Source organism: Geotrypetes seraphini, chromosome 19 (assembly GCF_902459505.1).
Source record: "Geotrypetes seraphini chromosome 19, aGeoSer1.1, whole genome shotgun sequence".
In the NCBI taxonomy this organism is placed as follows: Eukaryota; Metazoa; Chordata; class Amphibia; order Gymnophiona; family Dermophiidae; genus Geotrypetes; species Geotrypetes seraphini.
In genome coordinates this window covers 19,387,734-19,407,436 of record NC_047102.1, presented here as the reverse complement: position 1 = coordinate 19,407,436, position 19,703 = coordinate 19,387,734, and the positions used below count along the sequence as shown (strand labels likewise).

Sequence of the window (19,703 nt, the reverse complement as noted above, 5' to 3'; positions counted from 1 at the left end):
TTTGGGCGAGGGTGTATCTCTGTTCTGTGTGTATGAAAAAGACATAGTTTTCAGTTGGCATTGACTACAGGACCAATTGACTGTGCGGGATCTGGCTTGTTTAGTTTTACAATGTATGTGTTGGTGTTCTAGTGCTCACTGCAGTGTTTAAGATGCTGCCTTTTCCTAGGTACACTCTTGTGGTGCGATATGTAGATTGGTACTAAAAATCATATTTTTCATATAGATGGGGGGGGTGTCAAAAAATGATGGGCCCTGAGTGCCACATACCCTAAGTACGCCACTGCCTGCAACTACTCCATATGTACTTCTAATGTCATGACAATTTAGACATAATTTATGTTTTGTTATGTTTGGAATAATGGTTACATATATGAGGTTCAATAAAAGAAAATTTTCACTGCCTGTTTCTATTCTGACCATTTATTCCATTTCATGGTTATTGCAAAAAAAAAAAAAAAAAAAAAATTTTTACATGGGGGGGGGGGGGGTGTCAAAAAATGATGGGCCCCGGGTGCCACATACCCTAGGTACGCCACTGCATTCTGTTACTCCCTTTCTGATTCCATACTCTAGGTGACATACCAAAGCAACGGCAGCACCTAGGGAGGGACAGAAGAGCCTTCCCACAACATCAAGGTCCCAAGAATGGCATCAGAGTGAGCTGCCACATCCACTCAGTAAAACCGGGTAAAGGTATGAAGAGAGGACCAAGTAGCCACCCTGCAAATTTCATCTGGATGAATCGCTCAAGACTCCGCCCATGAGGCAGCAACACCATAAGAGAAACCGGTGGCTGCCTACCACAGGCGATGTAAGTCACAGAAATGGCCATATGAATCCAATGGGTGATCGAGGATTTAGAAACCAATCCACCTGGCCGAGAGACAATAGTCAGGATAAAGACAACCAAACGCCATTAGTCTCCAAATAGTGGAGCAAGACTCTCTTGACATTCAATTTGCAGAAAATCTGACCCTTTTGCACCGATCCCATGAAGTTAAACGCAGGCAAATGAACCTCCTGGGTGACATGGAAATTGGAAATCACCTTCAATAGAGAAAGCACTGTAGGAAGAACCACCCCCACTTCCATGATCTATAGAAAGGGTTTACTGAATGAAAAAGTCTGAAGCTCCGAAACACACTGTGCCGAGGCAATGGTGATCAGAAAGACAGACTTGAACATCAGATCTAGAACATAAGAATTGCCGCTGCTGGGTCAGACCAGTGGTCCATCATGCCCACGTGGCAGCCCTCTGGTCAAAGGCCATTGCCCTAACTGAGACTAGCCCTACCTGTGTGCGTTCCGGTTCAGAAGGAACTTGTCTGACTTTGTCTTGAATCCCTGGAGGGTATTTTCCTCTATGACAGACTCCGGAAGAGCGTTCCAGTTTTCTACCACTCTCTGGGTGAAGAAGGGGAGTGGGCGACGAGATGGCAGATGAAGTTCAATGTAGAGAAATGCAAAGTCTTACACGTAGGAAAAAGAAACCTGAGGTACAGCTACACAATGGGAGGACTGTTATTGAGTGACAGTACCCAAGAAAGGGACTTGGGGGTAATAGTGGACATGACAATGAAGCCATCGGCACAATGCGCAGCGGCTGCTAAGAAAGCAAATAGAATGCTAGGAATAATCAAGAAGGGTATTACAAGCAGAACGAAAGAAGTTATCCTGCCGTTGTATCGGGCGATGATGCGCCCACATCTGGAGTACTACGTCCAATATTGGTCGCCGTACCTAAAGAAGGATATGGCGATACTCGAGAGGGTTCAGAAGAGAGTGACGCGTTTGATAAAAGGTATGGAAAACCTTTCATACGCTGAAAGATTAGAGAGACTGGGGCTTTTTTTGCTGGAGAAGCGGAGACTTAGAGGGGATATAATAGAGACTTACAAAATCATGAAGGGCATAGAGAAAGTGGAGAGGGACAGATTCTTCAAACTTTTGACAACTACAAAAACGAGAGGGCATTCCGAAAAATTAAAAGGGGACAGATTCAGAGCCAATGCTAGGAAGTTATTCTTCACTCAACAGGTGGTGGACACCTGGAACGCGCTTCCAGAGGGAGTGATAAGACAGGGTACGGTATTAGACAATTTTCTGAAGGAAAAGGGGACAGAAGGGTATAGATAGAAAGCTAGTATACAGGTCCTGGACCTGATGGGCCGCCGCGTGAGCAGACTGCTGGGCATGATGGACATCAGGCCTGACCCAGCAGAGGCACGGCTTATGTTCTTATGTTCATACAGAATCTATCCCCTTTCAATTTTAGAGAGAAGCATCCTTCAAGAGCTCAAATGGGGCTTCCACAAGGTTAGCACAGCTCCTCCTTCTGCCTGCCTGTTTGTAAAAATAAAAGACCATAACAAAACCAACTCCTGCTCTCACTGCCTGCTAGTACAGTTGATTGGGACAGGGGAATCCGCAATCAGCTGAAGTTCGGAAAGAGGGATGCCCATTCTTTCCAGTTGGCAGGCCCTCCTCTTCAAAATGGAGGGCCTTCCCTTCCCAGTATACATCCTGGGATGTACTGTGAGGGGCCTAAGGCTCTGATTGGTTCAGACATCTAAGGCCCCTCCCCTGAGTCAATCAAGGCCTTAGGCCCCTCCTAGTGTATCCCAGGATGTACTAGGAAGGGAAGACCCTCCATTTTGAAGAGGAGGACCTGCCAACCGGAAGGAATGGGCATCCCTCCTGCCGAACTTCAGCTAATTGCGGATTCCCCTGTCCCAATCAACTGTACCGGTAGACAGTGAAAGCAGGGGTTGTTTTTTGTTTTTTTGACAGACAGGCAGGCAAGCAGGCAGAAGGAGGAGCTGTGCTAGCAATTGCTCTTCTGAGCAAGCTCCAGGCACAGTTCCTCCCCCTTTTACCAGCAATGCTCCACATAAATAGCAAGTATATAATTTGCATGCTATTGTGCTGAGCATTGCTAGTAAAAGAAAAATCGCTCTCAACAAGGTTTTTGTTTTTTTTTACATTTATAAGTTTATTCATTATTACAACAAATAAAAATAGGAATACACACCAATGTAAAACAAAATTATTACATTGAAGAAAATAAATCTTTCAAATCCAAGTCCACATTATTGGGACTGTAACTTCACCCAATAGATCTCATAGAAAAAAGGTACCGTATTTTCACATAGATAACGCGCACCCGTGTAAAACGCGCACACGGGTATAGCGCGCAAAAAACACAAATTATGTACAGAAATTTTTATATACCGCGCACACCCGTATACCGCGCATGCTGCCCGACTCTCCCGTCACCGCCTGACTCTCCTTTCGCCCGCCCCGACTCTCCTCTGGCCACCCCGACTCTCCTTTCGCCTGCCCGACTCTCCTCTCCCCCTTGAAGTCCTGTCCCCACCCTGAAAGCCTGATGCCCCCCCCCGACGTCCGATTCACCCCCCCCAGGACCGCTCGCACCCCCACCCCGAAGGACCGCACGCACGCACCCGCACCCCCACCCCGAAGGACCGCTCGCACGCACTCCCACCCGCACCCCCACCCTGAAGGACCGCTTGCACCCCCACAGCCTCCCGACCCCCCCATCATGTAGAAGCTCCTACCGGTGTCCTGCTGCTTCCTCTTTGCGGTCCCGACTCCCCGACACGATCGGGGCAAGAGGGAGCTCAAGCCCTCTTGCCCCAGCCAACCGCGGCACCCCTGACACGATCGGGGCAAGAGGGAGCTCAAGCCCTCTTGCCCCAGCCAACCGCGGCACCCCCGACACGATCGGGGCAAGAGGGAGCTCAAGCCCTCTTGCCCCCCCGACACCCCGACACGATCGGGGCAAAAGGGAGCCCAAGCCCTCTTGCCCCGCCGACTCCCCAACTCCCCGACAATATCGGGCCAGGAGGGAGCCCAAGTCCTCCTAGCTCTTGCGACCCGCCCCGCTAGTTGTTCGGGCCAGGAGGGAGCCCAAACCCTCCTGGCCACGGTGACCCCCTACCCCCACCCCGCACTACATTACGGGCAGGAGGGATCCCAGGCCCTCCTGCCCTCGACGCAAACCCCCCTCCCCACAACGACCGCCCCCCCCCAAGAACCTCCGACCGCCCCCCCAGCCGACCCGCGACCCCCCTGGCCGACCCCCACGACACCCCCACCCCCCTTCCCCGTACCTTTGTATAGTTGGCCGGACAGACGGGAGCCAAACCCGCCTGTCCGGCAGGCAGCCAACGACGGAATGAGGCCAGATTGGCCCATCCGTCCCAAAGCTCCGCCTACTGGTGGGGCCTAAGGCGCCTGGGCCAATCAGAATAGGCCCGGGAGCCTTAGGTCCCTCCTGGGGGCGGGGCCTTGGGCACATGGTCGGGTTGAGCCCATGTGCCTCAGGCCCCGCCCCCAGGTGGGACCTAAGGCTCCCGGGCCTATTCTGATTGGCCCAGGCGCCTTAGGCCCCACCAGTAGGTGGAGCTTTGGGACGGATGGGCCAATCCGCCCTCATTCCGTCGTTGGCTGCCTGCCGGACAGGCGGGTTTGGCTCCCGTCTGTCCGGCCAACTATACAAAGGTACGGGGAAGGGGGGTGGGGGTGTCCTGGGGGTCGGCCAGGGGGGTCGCGGGTCGGCTGGGGGGGCGGTCGGAGGTTCTTGGGGGGGCGGTCGTTGGGGGGAGGGAGGTTTGCGTCGAGGGCAGGAGGGCCTGGGTTCCCTCCTGCCCGTAATGTAGTGCGGGGTGGGGGTAGGGGGGTCACCGTGGCCAGGAGGGTTTGGGCTCCCTCCTGGCCCGAACAACTAGCGGGGGGGGGGGGTCGCCAGGGCCAGGAGGACTTGGGCTCCCTCCTAGCCCGATATTGTCGGGGAGTTGGGGAGTCGGCAGGGAAAGAGGGCTTGGGCTCCCTTTTGCCCCGATCGTGTCGGGGAGTCAGGGGGGCAAGAGGGCTTGAGCTCCCTCTTGCCCCGATCGTGTCGGGGGTGCCGCGGTTGGCTGGGATCGTGTCGGGACCGCCAAGAGGAAGCAGCAGGACACCGGTAGGAGCTTGTACATGATGGGGGGGGGTCGGGAGGCTGTGGGGGTGCGAGCGGTCCTTCAGGGTGGGGGTGTGGGTGCGGGTAGGAGTGTGTGCGAGCGGTCCTTCGGGGTGGGGGGGCGGGTGCGTGCGAGCGGTCCTTCGGGGTGGGGGTGCGAGCGGTCCTGCAGGGGGGGGTGTGAATCAGACGTGGGGGGGAACTATGTAAAAAAAATTTTGTACAACGCGCTCACGCGTATAGCGCGCAAGGGTGTGCGCGGTACGTAAAAACCACGTATAACGCGCGCGTTATATGCGAGAAAATACGGTAATTTAAATTATAACTTCAGACAAGCAGACAATGTTCATTTCTTTACTTTATCACTTCTTATCAACCTCTGCAATACTCAGGTAATTTATCTGCTTTAGATTTATCTTTTAGGAAACTTTCCAAATGAGATGGATCAACCAAACTGTACTTATTACTCTCATATGTAATCAAACATTTGAAGGAAATTTAAGGAAGAATAAAGCTCCTATAGCCAAGACTCGTGTCTTGAGTTGTAGGAACTGTCTTCTCCTATATTATGTTTGCCTGGAGACATCTGGAAACACATTTAATCTCTGACCACAGAATAGAGCCTGTTTATTTGTAAAATAAAGTTTAAGAATAGCTTGCTTTTCCATTTTGGATTTTAATATTACTAGCAACGTTGCTCTTTTTGCGATAAAGTCTTTAGAAGACTCCAAAACCTGAGATATATTCAGGCTATCTGGCGATACTAATTGATCTACACCTGCCTCTCCAGCTAATACTTTGGTGTTCCTGGAAATGTAATATAGATTATCAGGGGAAAATCCATCCACCTGGGCATAGTGGAGAACATCTTTCAAATACATATTCAGTAACTCCAAAGGGGAAAGGAAATGAGATAAAGGAAAATTCATGGCATTTTCAATTTTCTCCATCTGCATATGTATTACTGAATTATCTTTCATATTAGATGTTAAGCATGCTTGAATCACAGAGACAGATGATTCTGCTTTATCAACTCTTTTCCCCATTAAATTTAATTGAGCTTCTTGCTCTGTTACTTTACTAGTGATTTCAGTTGAGAATTGACAAAGTTTCACAACCGTCCCCTGCAAAGAATTTTCTATTCTATTTACTACTGTCCAAACGTCCTGTAAGGTAATAAATTTATCTACAGGAGATAAAGTATTTTTTTTACTGTGGTCTCTGGAGCTTTGTGCATCGGGACCTCAGTGCTAAGCAACGTGCAATGTAAAACACGGCACATCATCTTGTTAATACCACACCTACATTAAAGCATAGTTGTGAGGATGCTTTGCAGCAGCAGGGCAGAGAAACCTGTTAATGATTGAATAAAAGATTGTGCAGAAGCAAGGCAAATTCTGGAGGGCAAACTGTTCCAATCTGCCACCGACAGTGGGGCAGAAGATTCACTTTTTGAGCAGCACAATGAACCTAAAACAATGGAGTTGCTCATCAAGAAGTGACCCAGACCTGAATCCAAAAGGAAATCTGTGCAAGATTTGAAGATTTCCCTCCACAGATACGGTAATCTCCAGCTAACCTGAAAGACCTTCAGTTATTCTACAAGAAACCATGAAAACAAAACTTGACCACATTGTGCACAGTTGGTAAACGTGAAGACCTTTTTGTGTCTTATTCTCAATTACTTTTGGAATATTTTGCTTGTGAAAGAATATTTAGAGCAGGGCTGCCCAAGTCCAGTCCTCGAGATCTACGGGCAGGCCAGGTTTTCAGGATATCCACAATGAATATGCACGAGAGAGATTTGCATACCAAGAAGGCAGTGCAGGCAAATCTCTCTCATGCATATTCATTGTGGATATCCTGAAAACCTGGCCTGCCAGTAGATCTCGAGGACCGGACTTGGGCAGCCCTGATTTAGAGTATGTTGTGTAGATCTGTGAAACAAATTCCTACTGTAATACACTCTGAATCGTATTTACAGTAGCCAGCACAATATGGAAAAAAAAATGCAGAGGAATGATGACTTTTACAAGGCACTTTAACGGACAGATAACCAAGGAATAATTTTTCACTCCCTTGCATATTACTTATCTCTATTTTCATTTTCACAGCACAAAGCAATCACAAAGGCGGCATTCCAGTTTTGATGCTGATTAAAACAAAGAAGGTCCCAAATTTCAATTGAGCTTTGGACCCCTTTTATCAAGTTGCGTTAGTTTTTTTTTTTTATCACAGACCACGGTGGTAAAAGCTCTGACGCTCATAGAATTCCTATGAGCATCGGAGCTTTTACTGCTATGGCCTGCGATAAAAACCCCTAATGCAGCTTTGTTATTTATGAAAGCCTCCACATTTGAACTGGAGGATTACTAAGAAGTACCACCAAAGCCATTATTTAGAAGCATACCACTTATACTCTGATCACCCGGGCGTAGGCCCAGATTCTGTAAACGTCACCTGAAGTTAGGTGCCAAACCAATCTACACACATAACTTAATTATTCAATTAGGCTTAATTGGCGCTAATTGAAAAGTGCCATTAAAAACAATTGAAAAAAGTAATTAGCTGGTAGGTGCCTATCTTGGGAGGCGCCTACAGCTTCACGGTAGACATCTACCCCGAGGCACCTACGAGAAAGTAGGCAAAGTTAGGGGTATATTCTGGGTGCAGTTTCACTTAGGTGCTGGTAGCTGCCTAACTTGGGCACACTGATTTAGGCCAAGAAAACCCTGGCATAAAGGGGGTGTGCCTAAAGTTCTTTCCAATCTTTCTGTAAATTTCTAAAAACTTTTCTTTTTGCCAAACATTTTGAAAACTAATCTCCTTGAAACTTTTGCTATTACTTTCTATAGCTTTTATTTAATCATTGTAAACTTTCTTTATTTTTTTATCTAATTGTTGTAAACCGAGTCGAGCTTCCTTAGGTTGATGACCCGATATATAAAGTTAAGCTTTAGTTTAGTTTCTTTTTTTTTTTTTTATAAATCTTTATTCATTTTCAAAAATACATTAAATGTATATATATATTCAATCACATTAACAATAAATATATCATTAACATTCTACCATTTGTACAATACATAAATTTTTATCCCTCCCCCTTCCCACCCCTCCCTACCATATATTCCATAATCATATAAATACATATTAATAAAATATCCCTCACCCTACCCAAATTAATTGATACATTTAAGGGAAACATTTTCAACTAATCCTTACAAAATTTTGCTAATGGTTTCCACATATCCTGAAATTTCTTGAAATATCCCCTTCGTAATGCAATAAATCTTTCCATTTTATAGATATGGCATAAAGAGTTCCATCAAAAGCTGTAATTTAATCTCCTCCAATCCTTCCAATTATATGTAATTTGCTGAATGGCAACCCCAGTCATTATAAGTAGCAATTTATTGTTGTTCGCAGAAATCTGACTTTTTGCTCTCATTTCCATACCAAATATCACAGTATCATAGGCCACTGGGTTATCCAAAAATTCATAATAAATGGGCAATGAAACAATAAATGATCTAAAGTTCCTGCTTCTAGATGGCAGTGCCAACATTCCCTATTGTTCTTTCCTTTTTTTTTAACAACACCCTATTATTGTAACTTTTCCCCCTTTTCCTTAATTCATGTATGTATCGTTTATATCTTGTATTTTTGAACTATTTTGTAAGTTTCTTATATTAAAATTGTATTATGTACATCGCCTAGAATTTATAATAGGCGATTCATCAAAAACTGAATAAACTTGAAACTTGATTAGACAAAGAACTTTCCAATTTTTGCAACCTAACAGGGGTCCACAACGCTCTATGCAACAGAAAAAAACAAGTTTGTCTCATAGATGCTGACACCGTACATCTCATCCTCCAAGACCAAATTCATGGCCATTGAGATGCAGTAATTTCATGCTTAATCTCAATACTCCAAATATCTCTTAGACCAGTTTTTAATTTATTTTTAGTAAATCCAGTTAATATTTCATACCACTGGGCGGCCTGGTGACCCAAGAAGTCTGTCTGGAAACAAAGAAACTCCATACTATAATGATTATTAAGATTTTTCCATTCAGGGAACCCCGCCTGAATGGCATGCTTCAATTGCACTTCAAAATGTGTCAATTCAATTTGTGGAGCTCTCAGATACCTACTCCGTTTAGTCATTCAAGATTTTTCAAACGGTTTTGTAGGCAAGGGTATCAATCATTGAGCTCCACCTAATCTTAATAATATATTTAGAACAAGTGCTGAATAATGTTCAACAATTTTTTTTATTTTATTTAAATAAAGCACTTATCTTTAGTAATGGCTTTTGTCTTATGATGTACGCTCCGTGTCCTGCCCAACGGGACCCGTTTCGCCCAAATACAGGCTTCTTCAGGGGTCTCTCGGATTTCTGTTAACGCAGAGAAAAACGTTTCATTTAATGAGAAAACATTTTGTAAAAAACTTTTAAGAAAGCGTGTACTCACTGTGATGGTTAGTGACAACTTCACAAAATGGCGTCAGCAAGAATCACACGCTAACGCATGCGCTTTATAGCAGTGTCAATTAGACTGTCACTATATTTCTTAAAGGGACAATTGATCGTTTTTTTTGTTTTTTTGTTTTTTTGTTTGTACTACTACCGTTAGGAATGATTTAGAAAAAAACACTCCAATCCATGTTCACATTTAGACCTGCCGGTTTTAAGGTGCCTAGATTGAATATCCAACGTGATTCTTTTTGTAATAGAGTTCTTTGTCTGTCTCCTCCTCGTGGGTTTGTTTTCACTCGATCTATTGCAAAACATCTCAGTTCTTTAAAACTATGTTGAAATTGGTTGCAATGTTCCACTAAGGGTGCAGTAATTCTATTACATTTGATATTTGATCTGTGTTCGATGATCCGCGTTTTCAATGATCTTATTGATTTGCCAACATACCATTTTTTACAAGGGCATGTTATTACATATATTATGTGATCAGTCGTGCAAGTGAGAAAATGATTGATGGAATAAACTTTTCCATCTTTCTTGCTGGTGAACTCTTTAAGTTGTTCCATATTTTCACATACACTGCATTTTCCACATCTAAAAAAACCTCTCGGTAATAGATTGTCTTCTCTCAATTTGACTTTGAAATCTGCTGGAGACAGTATTTCTTTTAGGTTTCTATCTCGTGTGAACGCTATACGTAATTCTGTGTCTTTGAAAATGGTTTTGGTACGCATGATTCTCCAATTGTTTTTTAATATTCTAGCTATGTTGTTGCCATATGCTGAAAACTTCATTACACAAGTCATTATTTCTTCTTCTCTTACTCGTTCTTTGTTGTTGTTCTTGTGAATTAACCAATCTCTGTTATAATATTTTGCCCTTTTATAAGCTCTCTTCAAGATTTTGATTGGATACCCACGATTTTCAAGTTTATTAATGAGTAATTTCGACTGACGCCATTTTGTGAAGTTGTCACTAACCATCACAGTGAGTACACGCTTTCTTAAAAGTTTTTTACAAAATGTTTTCTCATTAAATGAAACGTTTTTCTCTGCGTTAACAGAAATCCGAGAGACCCCTGAAGAAGCCTGTATTTGGGCGAAACGGGTCCCGTTGGGCAGGACACGGAGCGTACATCATAAGACAAAAGCCATTACTAAAGATAAGTGCTTTATTTAAATAAAATAAAAAAAATTGTTGAACATTATTCAGCACTTGTTCTAAATATATTATTAAGATTAGGTGGAGCTCAATGATTGATACCCTTGCCTACAAAACCGTTTGAAAAATCTTGAATGACTAAACGGAGTAGGTATCTGAGAGCTCCACAAATTGAATTGACACATTTTGAAGTACCAATCTATATCAGTAGTCTGGTTCCAGAAATCTTAGATTGGAAGCCATTATATTATTAAGAGTGATTTCACTATTAAGAGATGGCACAAGAAGGGTGGAAAACTGTATTTAGCTTCCCACAAGATAGGGCAGCTAAACTTTTGGAAACTACCACACAATTTGACTTGGCATCCAAGATAGACACTACTACAACAGAGTGGTCAGATATAAACAAATCTTATAAATCCATAATTAGCCTAGAAATAAACAGTGATATGTTAATTGAGTATTGCAAGAAGGAGAGAATCCCCAGAGGCTTGAGGATTAACAAAGCACCTCAAATCTTCAGAGAAGACACTCAATTCCTTGAAACATGGAGCAAAATTCTCAATAAATGCGCCTTAGACTTGATGCTGTTAATTATAGAAAGAAGCCAAAATGAGATTAATAAAGAAAAAATTAAATTAGATTTGGATCTGAACAATTTAAAAACCAATATTTCTGAAACAGAATTTACAGACAAATATAAAATATTGTTGAACAATATGGAGGAATTTAAAGAAAATCTAAAGAAGAACAAAATAAAGAAATTCAAAAGAGATGAATTTGACTATTCAAACCAAAAAGTATACTCTTGGTTAAACCAGGACAGTAAGAGTCCTACACAAACAGACAAAAATAGTTCAGATATTTCAACATTTTCAACATCCAGTAGCGGAGATGGCCAACAACATTTTTTAAAGAGAGGCCAATCCACAAGAAGAGGCAGAGTGAGAGGCAGAAGAGGGAATCCACGACAAAGACCCACTACTCGATCTCAAACATCGAGAAACCAGTGGTGATTAATCTTTCTAAATATGAACTTAACGATATAGAAAACAAAGTGTTGTCTTATGGATTTTCTTTCGTTCCATCCACTGACTTTAATCAGCTACAATTCAATGTAGATTTAGAAAAACTCGTCAGGAAATTACAATTAAGAATTTATTTTGAAGATCAACCAAAGAGCACAGACCGGACAATATTATCACCTAAAAGTACTTGGTATCCTCCGATTCCGCTAGATCCTTTAGTGAATGCTTTCAAATCTTGTGTTTTAAAAGATATAGAAACATGGAAAGAAAATAAAACACACCAATATAACAACCTTAACAAAGCAGAAAGAGAAGTGATTAAAAAATTGACTAATGATGATACCATCATAATAAAGAAAGCTGACAAGGGAGGAGCCATAGTACTTTTAGATAAAGAGAAATATCATTCAGAAATTCTTAGACAATTGCAAGATATTGAGGTCTATGAAAGACTCCCCTTAGATCCGACGAACAGATTGAAGAAACAGATTGGTAGAATTACAGATGAAGGTCTGAAATTAGGTTTTCTCACATTAAAGGATTACAAATTTTTGAACAAATCTTGTCCAATAATACCTGTATTTTATGCATTACCTAAAATACATAAGGATTTGATTAATCCTCCTGGGAGACCCATAATGTCCTCACGGGGATCTCTGCTGGAGCCTATTTCTAAATTTGTAGAAATTTTTTTGAAAGATGAAGTTCCTAAGATCAAATCTTTTGTTCAAGATGCAAGCACAGTGATGAATAAATTAGAAGAGACACCCGTGGAAAGTTTTCCTTTCTTGTTAGTAACATTTGATATCAAGGCATTATATACATCAATACCTCAGGATGAAGCTTTGAATATCATTAAGAAAACCTTTGAGAATAGGTTAAGACCTCATCTGATTCCCTCTGATTTTCTCATAAAATTATCTAGAATTGCAATGAAAGAAAATTATTTCATGTTCGATAAAGAAATATATAAGCAAAAAATGGGAGTAGCAATGGGAGCGGTTTTTGCCCCGTCAGTGGCAAATCTTTATATGGCAGATTTCGAATCCAATTGGATCGAGCACTCACCTTTCTCTTCCAAAATTTATTGTTGGCTAAGGTATATAGATGACATCCTAATGTTATGGACAGGAGATGAAAAAGAATTGAAGTTGTTTTTCTCATGGCTTAACAGCTGTGATTCTAACATAATTTTCACCATGCAATATTCAAAAAACAAAATAAATTATTTGGACGTGATGATCATACAAAAAGAAACACACTTTGAGTTTGATGTCTATACCAAAGAGACGGATAGAAACACGTTTTTGTCATATCATAGTAGCCATCCTGTTAGTTTGAAACAAAATTTGCCCTTCTCACAATTTTTACGACTAAAAAGAAATTGCTCCACTAGAAATAGGTTTATAACACAGTCGAAATTACTCATTAATAAACTTGAAAATCGTGGGTATCCAATCAAAATCTTGAAGAGAGCTTATAAAAGGGCAAAATATTATAACAGAGATTGGTTAATTCACAAGAACAACAACAAAGAACGAGTAAGAGAAGAAGAAATAATGACTTGTGTAATGAAGTTTTCAGCATATGGCAACAACATAGCTAGAATATTAAAAAACAATTGGAGAATCATGCGTACCAAAACCATTTTCAAAGACACAGAATTACGTATAGCGTTCACACGAGATAGAAACCTAAAAGAAATACTGTCTCCAGCAGATTTCAAAGTCAAATTGAGAGAAGACAATCTATTACCGAGAGGTTTTTTTAGATGTGGAAAATGCAGTGTATGTGAAAATATGGAACAACTTAAAGAGTTCACCAGCAAGAAAGATGGAAAAGTTTATTCCATCAATCATTTTCTCACTTGCACGACTGATCACATAATATATGTAATAACATGCCCTTGTAAAAAATGGTATGTTGGCAAATCAATAAGATCATTGAAAACGCGGATCATCGAACACAGATCAAATATCAAATGTAATAGAATTACTGCACCCTTAGTGGAACATTGCAACCAATTTCAACATAGTTTTAAAGAACTGAGATGTTTTGCAATAGATCGAGTGAAAACAAACCCACGAGGAGGAGACAGACAAAGAACTCTATTACAAAAAGAATCACGTTGGATATTCAATCTAGGCACCTTAAAACCGGCAGGTCTAAATGTGAACATGGATTGGAGTGTTTTTTTCTAAATCATTCCTAACGGTAGTAGTACAAACAAAAAAACAAAAAAACAAAAAAACGATCAATTGTCCCTTTAAGAAATATAGTGACAGTCTAATTGACACTGCTATAAAGCGCATGCGTTAGCGTGTGATTCTTGCTGACGCCATTTTGTGAAGTTGTCACTAACCATCACAGTGAGTACACGCTTTCTTAAAAGTTTTTTACAAAATGTTTTCTCATTAAATGAAACGTTTTTCTCTGCGTTAACAGAAATCCGAGAGACCCCTGAAGAAGCCTGTATTTGGGCGAAACGGGTCCCGTTGGGCAGGACACGGAGCGTACATCATAAGACAAAAGCCATTACTAAAGATAAGTGCTTTATTTAAATAAAATAAAAAAAATTGTTGAACATTATTCAGCACTTGTTCTAAATATATTATTAAGATTAGGTGGAGCTCAATGATTGATACCCTTGCCTACAAAACCGTTTGAAAAATCTTGAATGACTAAACGGAGTAGGTATCTGAGAGCTCCACAAATTGAATTGACACATTTTGAAGTACCAATCTATATCAGTAGTCTGGTTCCAGAAATCTTAGATTGGAAGCCATTATATTATTAAGAATGCTTCAATTGCAACCATCTAAAATTTTCGGAATTATTAAGACCAAATTTCTGTTGCAACTGTGAAAATTCAAGCATGGTACCATTAGAAATAACATCATCCAATATACGTATTCCTGCTATCATCCAATGCTTCCAGACAAGCCTTTCTCCGCCAATTTGGATCTTAGAGTTTACCCATATAGATTGTTTGGTAGATTTATAAATTGGAAGCTTTAGTTTAGTTTCAATGCCTAAGCCTGCTTAGGTGCCACTAGGCGAGATTCTATAAATGGCGTCTAGTGGAAGATTGATAATTGTACTGAATGATGCCTAGAAGTTAGGCGCCATTTATAGAAAAAAAGGGTCACATTAACCTCTGACATGGTATAAACCTGTAAAAAGATGCAACCTTAAATCGAACAGAATATTTTTTAGCATTTAGTACTGTACCTATTTTGAAGCTTTCTATGCGACTCTTTCTTCAGTCTTCTGGAAACAGGAGGAGCAGGGGTTGATGGGAGAGGAGGTGGAGAAACAGATGTAGATGGAGGTAGACCATTGCTTGGTGTGTTCCTGTGGTTCTTATCAGCTTCGTATTCAAAGGTGCGTTTTGGTTTTGGAACAGGATTTACTGTAGTATCAGATGGACTCTCAGAAAGCAGCTTGGGACTGCCTGAATTTGAGGTAGCCCTTTGTTTAGCTTTACCAGATTTTTCTGTTAAATTAACAGTAGGAGTGTCTGGTTCACCCCCTAAACCAATGGTTCCTCCCGGGCTATTTCTCCAATCCTCATTTGCATCATCTAAAGTACCTGAAGTTATAGACCTTTTCCTCCGTGGGTCAACACTATAGCAGCTGCTTGGCAACTGAGGGAGACCTTGTCCAGGATTTTCTTTCAATGCTTGTTCAATTTTCTGAATTCTATTTAGCACAGCAGAAGATGATTCTTTTCTTGAATGTCCTTTAATGACAACACTAGCAGAATCACTCCTGCTAGCTCTCCTTTCAAACCTATGACAGGAATCTCGGTCAAAAACTTCTTCCTCCTCAGTTTCTGGATAGGAGCAATCTGAAAATGTTCTGCTCATTCTTCGATATCCTTTAAAATCAAAAGCCTTCTCACTACAAGGGGATGGCAGAATGCTAGGGCATCCCTCACTGCCGAACCTGTCCCTTAAATCTCCCTTGTCTATGCACAAACTCATCCTTGGAGCAATTTCGTTCCTGCACTCCCATTCTGAGATCTTCTGTTTGATGCCAAGAGCCCGAGAATGGACACTGAGCCTACTAAGGGAAAGGTTTCGAAGGTTCACACCAGTCCCTAAGGAAAGTGTGCTTCTTGCAAATGGACAATTACTGATTACAGCACCATCCCTTGGTTCCTGTAGATTCTCCTTTTGGTTTTCAACTTTTAAAGACAACTTTTTATCCAAACATCCAATACTTAGTGCTTTGGAGAGGTAGTTTTGCGATTCTGTGTCAGAGGCAGAGACAGAACAGCCTCTTAGTGTAGGTACCCTGAGGCTCTGATCCTTGAGAACCACTCTGGAACTGGACACCTTGGAAAACCTATTGGATCTGCAGATTTCCTCACTATCACTGAAAGGATATGCTGAGCATCTAGTCGGTGACAAAAGAGGAAGCGGAGACACTGACTGAGATCTGGAAGCAAAAGAAATAGAACATTATTTATTTATTTAAAAATTTATATCCCGCTACATCCACAGTTCTGAGAAGGTTCCACGAAAACATAAATAATCAGATTATAACAAGAGAAATAACACATGACAACTCCTAAAAAAAAAAAAAAGAGCATATACAAAGTATTGGTACAATTCAGACATCTCTAATTTCCTGAATAGTTCAAGTAAGCACTCAGCCTTATAGTTTGCAATTTATTTATTGGGATATATATTAACTGCCTTTTCATGAAAAGATTCATTCAAAGCGATTTACAATACACTGAATAGTATTCAGATATTCTTAAGGATTTTTCCTATCTGTCCCGGCAGGCTCACAGTCTAACTGTGGTACTTGGGGCAATGAAGGGTTAAGTGACTTGCCCAGCATCAGAGGGAGCAGGCTGGGATCAAACCCACAACCTCAGGGTGCAGAAGCAGCAGCTCTGACCACTATGACGCTCCTCCCCTCAGTGTCAAAATGACCCAAAATTTGGCAGCGAAACTGTTGATAAGTACCATTGTGGGGCGATTCTTGATTTCTTGAGCTGGGAATAGTTCGTTTTGACTCTGGTGATGAGGGCTTGGGATAACTGTAGATATTTTTTCTTTTTTTTTGTTTATTGTTTATGACTATGGATTGTCTCTTCTACAGATTTGTGCACTGAATAAATTCCAAAAGAAACAAAAAGTATAGTGCACACACATTTCACGCACATGAAGGTGGGAAGTTTCAGGCAGCCTACTTAGGTGGGTTAAAGACTTCTTACCTGTTAAAAGCATTTTCAATATTTTCCTCTTAACAATTGTGTTTTCTTACAGGTCCTTTTAATAAGCTGTAATATAATGTCCACCCCCCCCCCCTCCCTCCGCATACTAAGGCTATTTTTTTTGCAGCAGTAAAATGTCAAATTTTTCCATTTTTTGCCTTAATGGCAAAGCACTAATGTCACCATTTGCATGTGTTGTATTGCTACGCCACTTAATTAGTACTCAATCATCTATTTTATCACTAGAAGTACTAAATAGACTGCACTCTTATTACATATGTTATATAGACTACCAAACATATTGTAGCATATTGCAAGAAACTTTTTGTATGGACCTTCAGACTGCAGTTGGGCACTGAATCCTTCCAACTGCTAAACTCTTAATCTGTCCAATTTTTATTGAAAATGTTTAGCTATAATTATTATTTCTTATGTATATCTTCATTTGTCAATCCTCCTTAATAGTGCAATTACTCATATAAAAATCCATTTGAATCCCTTAGCTTTAAATGTAAGCGCTTGAATTCTTTATCTTTTTATCTCTTTTGGTAAGTTGAATGACGATTTTAGAAGTTTGGTATAACAAGAACATTTTACACTCTCTCTGAGGCACAATATCCAGCCATTAGAAACTATGACAGTAAGATTTTGTTTTTACATTATGTTTCTAGCTCCCCCTCGATCCTGAAGAAAGTTTCATTTGAAACATGCATGTCGGGAGAGGTGGCTTTGATGAGATTTGAAAACGAAGAAAGTGGGGAAAAACCCAACATTTAAAGCTAAGGGATTCAAATGGATTTTTTAATGAGTAACTGCACTATTAAGAAGGATTGAGAAATGAAGATATACATAAAGAAAAAATAATAATAATAGCTAGACATTTTCAATAAAAATTGGACAGATTAAGAGTTTAGTAGTTGGAAGTGCCCAACTGCAGTCTGAAGGTCCATACAAAAAATTTCTTACATATGTAGCTACGATATGTTTGGTAATCTACATATAGCTAATATAATATATGTAATAAGAGTGCAGTCTATTTAGTACTTCCAGTGATGAAATAGATCATTAGCACGTGAACATTAAAAAAAGATGACCATATTAGCACGTTTCAAGGCCTATTTCATAGGCAGTAAAGGCTTGTGGCAATCCTGCGCTAATTAGTTAGCATATGGCAAATGTAGCCGCACTGATTAGCACATAAACACCAACTCTCCAGCCCCCACCCCCAGATATACTCCTTCCTTACTTTTTAGCACGCTGGTTTAGGAACTTACTGCAGGATGCCTGAGCATATCCTATGGTAAGTAAATCATTTTAAGTTACGATAAGACCACACACTAGCTATTACCGAAGCTTAGTAAAAGGATTCCTTAGTATCCCACTAAAAATTGTGCTTCTAACAACCTTACCTGAATATGAATCGCCATCTCCGTATTCGCGGTGGTTAGGGGCGGAGCCGGCCCGCGAATATTTAAAAAACGCAAATAATATTCGAGCCGGTTCTGCCCCTAACCTCCGCATCCCCAAGCTATTTTAAGCCCCGAAAGCCCCCCTTAAGCCTTACCTGGTGGTCTAGCGGGTTTTCAGGCAGGAGCGATCTTCCCACGCTCCTGCCCTGTGCAGATCACTCATAGGAAATGGCTGCCTTGAGCTCCCGTAGTCTCTAGAGCCATGTCCTGTGAGCTCCTGCCCCGAAAACCCGCTAGACCACCAGGTAAGGCTTAAGTGGGGGCTTACAGGGCTTAAAATAGCCTGAAAAATGAAAATGAATTTTTTGGTTTAAAACCGCAAAGAAGCAAATTCGTAGATACGGAATTCGTGAATACGGAGGGGGAAGTGTATGCATTTCACAAGGGTAAACATATTTACATGTGTAAAACAGGTCTTTGCAGAAGGAAATACATGCTTTGTAACTGTGCATATTCATTTATCTACTATGTGAGAAAAAAATGCAGTTCATTCAGCTACTGTAGAAAGAGACATTTCTGTCAAAGGGAGGTAGTCAAGGGAGTGGCTGTACACATGTAAATTTCATTTAATTTCAATTTTAGTATTTATATACCACTTATAACCCAAGTGGTGTACTTTCAGGTACTCAAACATTTTTCCCTTTCTGTCCCAGTGAGCTCACACGAAGAAATGGGGGATTAAGACACTTGCCCAGGATCACAAGGAGCAGCATGGGATTTGAACCCTCTAAACACTGTGCCACATACGCCACAAACTGTGCTTGTCATGTTATGTTATATCCCACTGAATCCTTGTAAATTGGAGTTCTAGGCAGGTTACAAGCAGCATATTGCTACATAGAATTCTACATAGAATCATACATGCTATATAGAGTTATACATGTTACGTCAAATTATACCTGTAACATAAGATTTACCATTTAGACTGGCCTTTAGGGAAAGGAAGAGATAGTGGATGCTGTAAATGGGCAGACTAGATGATTAGCCTTTATCTGCCATCAGTGTTTATCTTCTTTCTGCAATATGTTGTAATATATTAAAAGTGGATCACTTAATAAGTAGAGTTGTTGCATCCAAATTTGAAAATAATCTAAAGGTTTTCATAAATAAAAAAAAAAAAGCACCAGAACCCAAAATTATAAAGAAGAAAATATATCTGGAAGTCAAATACTTCTTTCCCTCTTCTTTTCAATGGGGTTTGAATATTAAAAGAACAAAGAAAATCCCTTGCAAATTGAGGTTAATTCATTCCCTGGTAGTTCTTGCAATTTTTCCAACATTTTTAAGGGTTTTTTTGTATGAGGGGCTGCTAAAAAGTTCTCAGCCCAACTAACCATCGAGTCCAGTGA

The 19,703-nt window shown here is 41.0% G+C and overlaps 1 protein-coding gene across 4 annotated transcripts in view; it reads right to left on the bottom strand.

The window, feature by feature from the left end:
- Positions 1-19,703, bottom strand: part of DENND2B (DENN domain containing 2B) — a 363,764-nt gene that overhangs the window by 151,619 nt on the left and 192,442 nt on the right. For 3 of the 4 annotated variants that reach the window (XM_033928054.1, XM_033928053.1, XM_033928055.1), the window contains one exon: positions 14,887-16,098. The exons of the other annotated variant lie outside the window; for it this stretch is intronic. In XM_033928054.1, the coding sequence (XP_033783945.1) occupies positions 14,887-16,098 (1,212 nt within the window). The remainder of the gene's footprint in view (positions 1-14,886; positions 16,099-19,703) is intronic. 4 annotated transcript variants of the gene reach the window in all.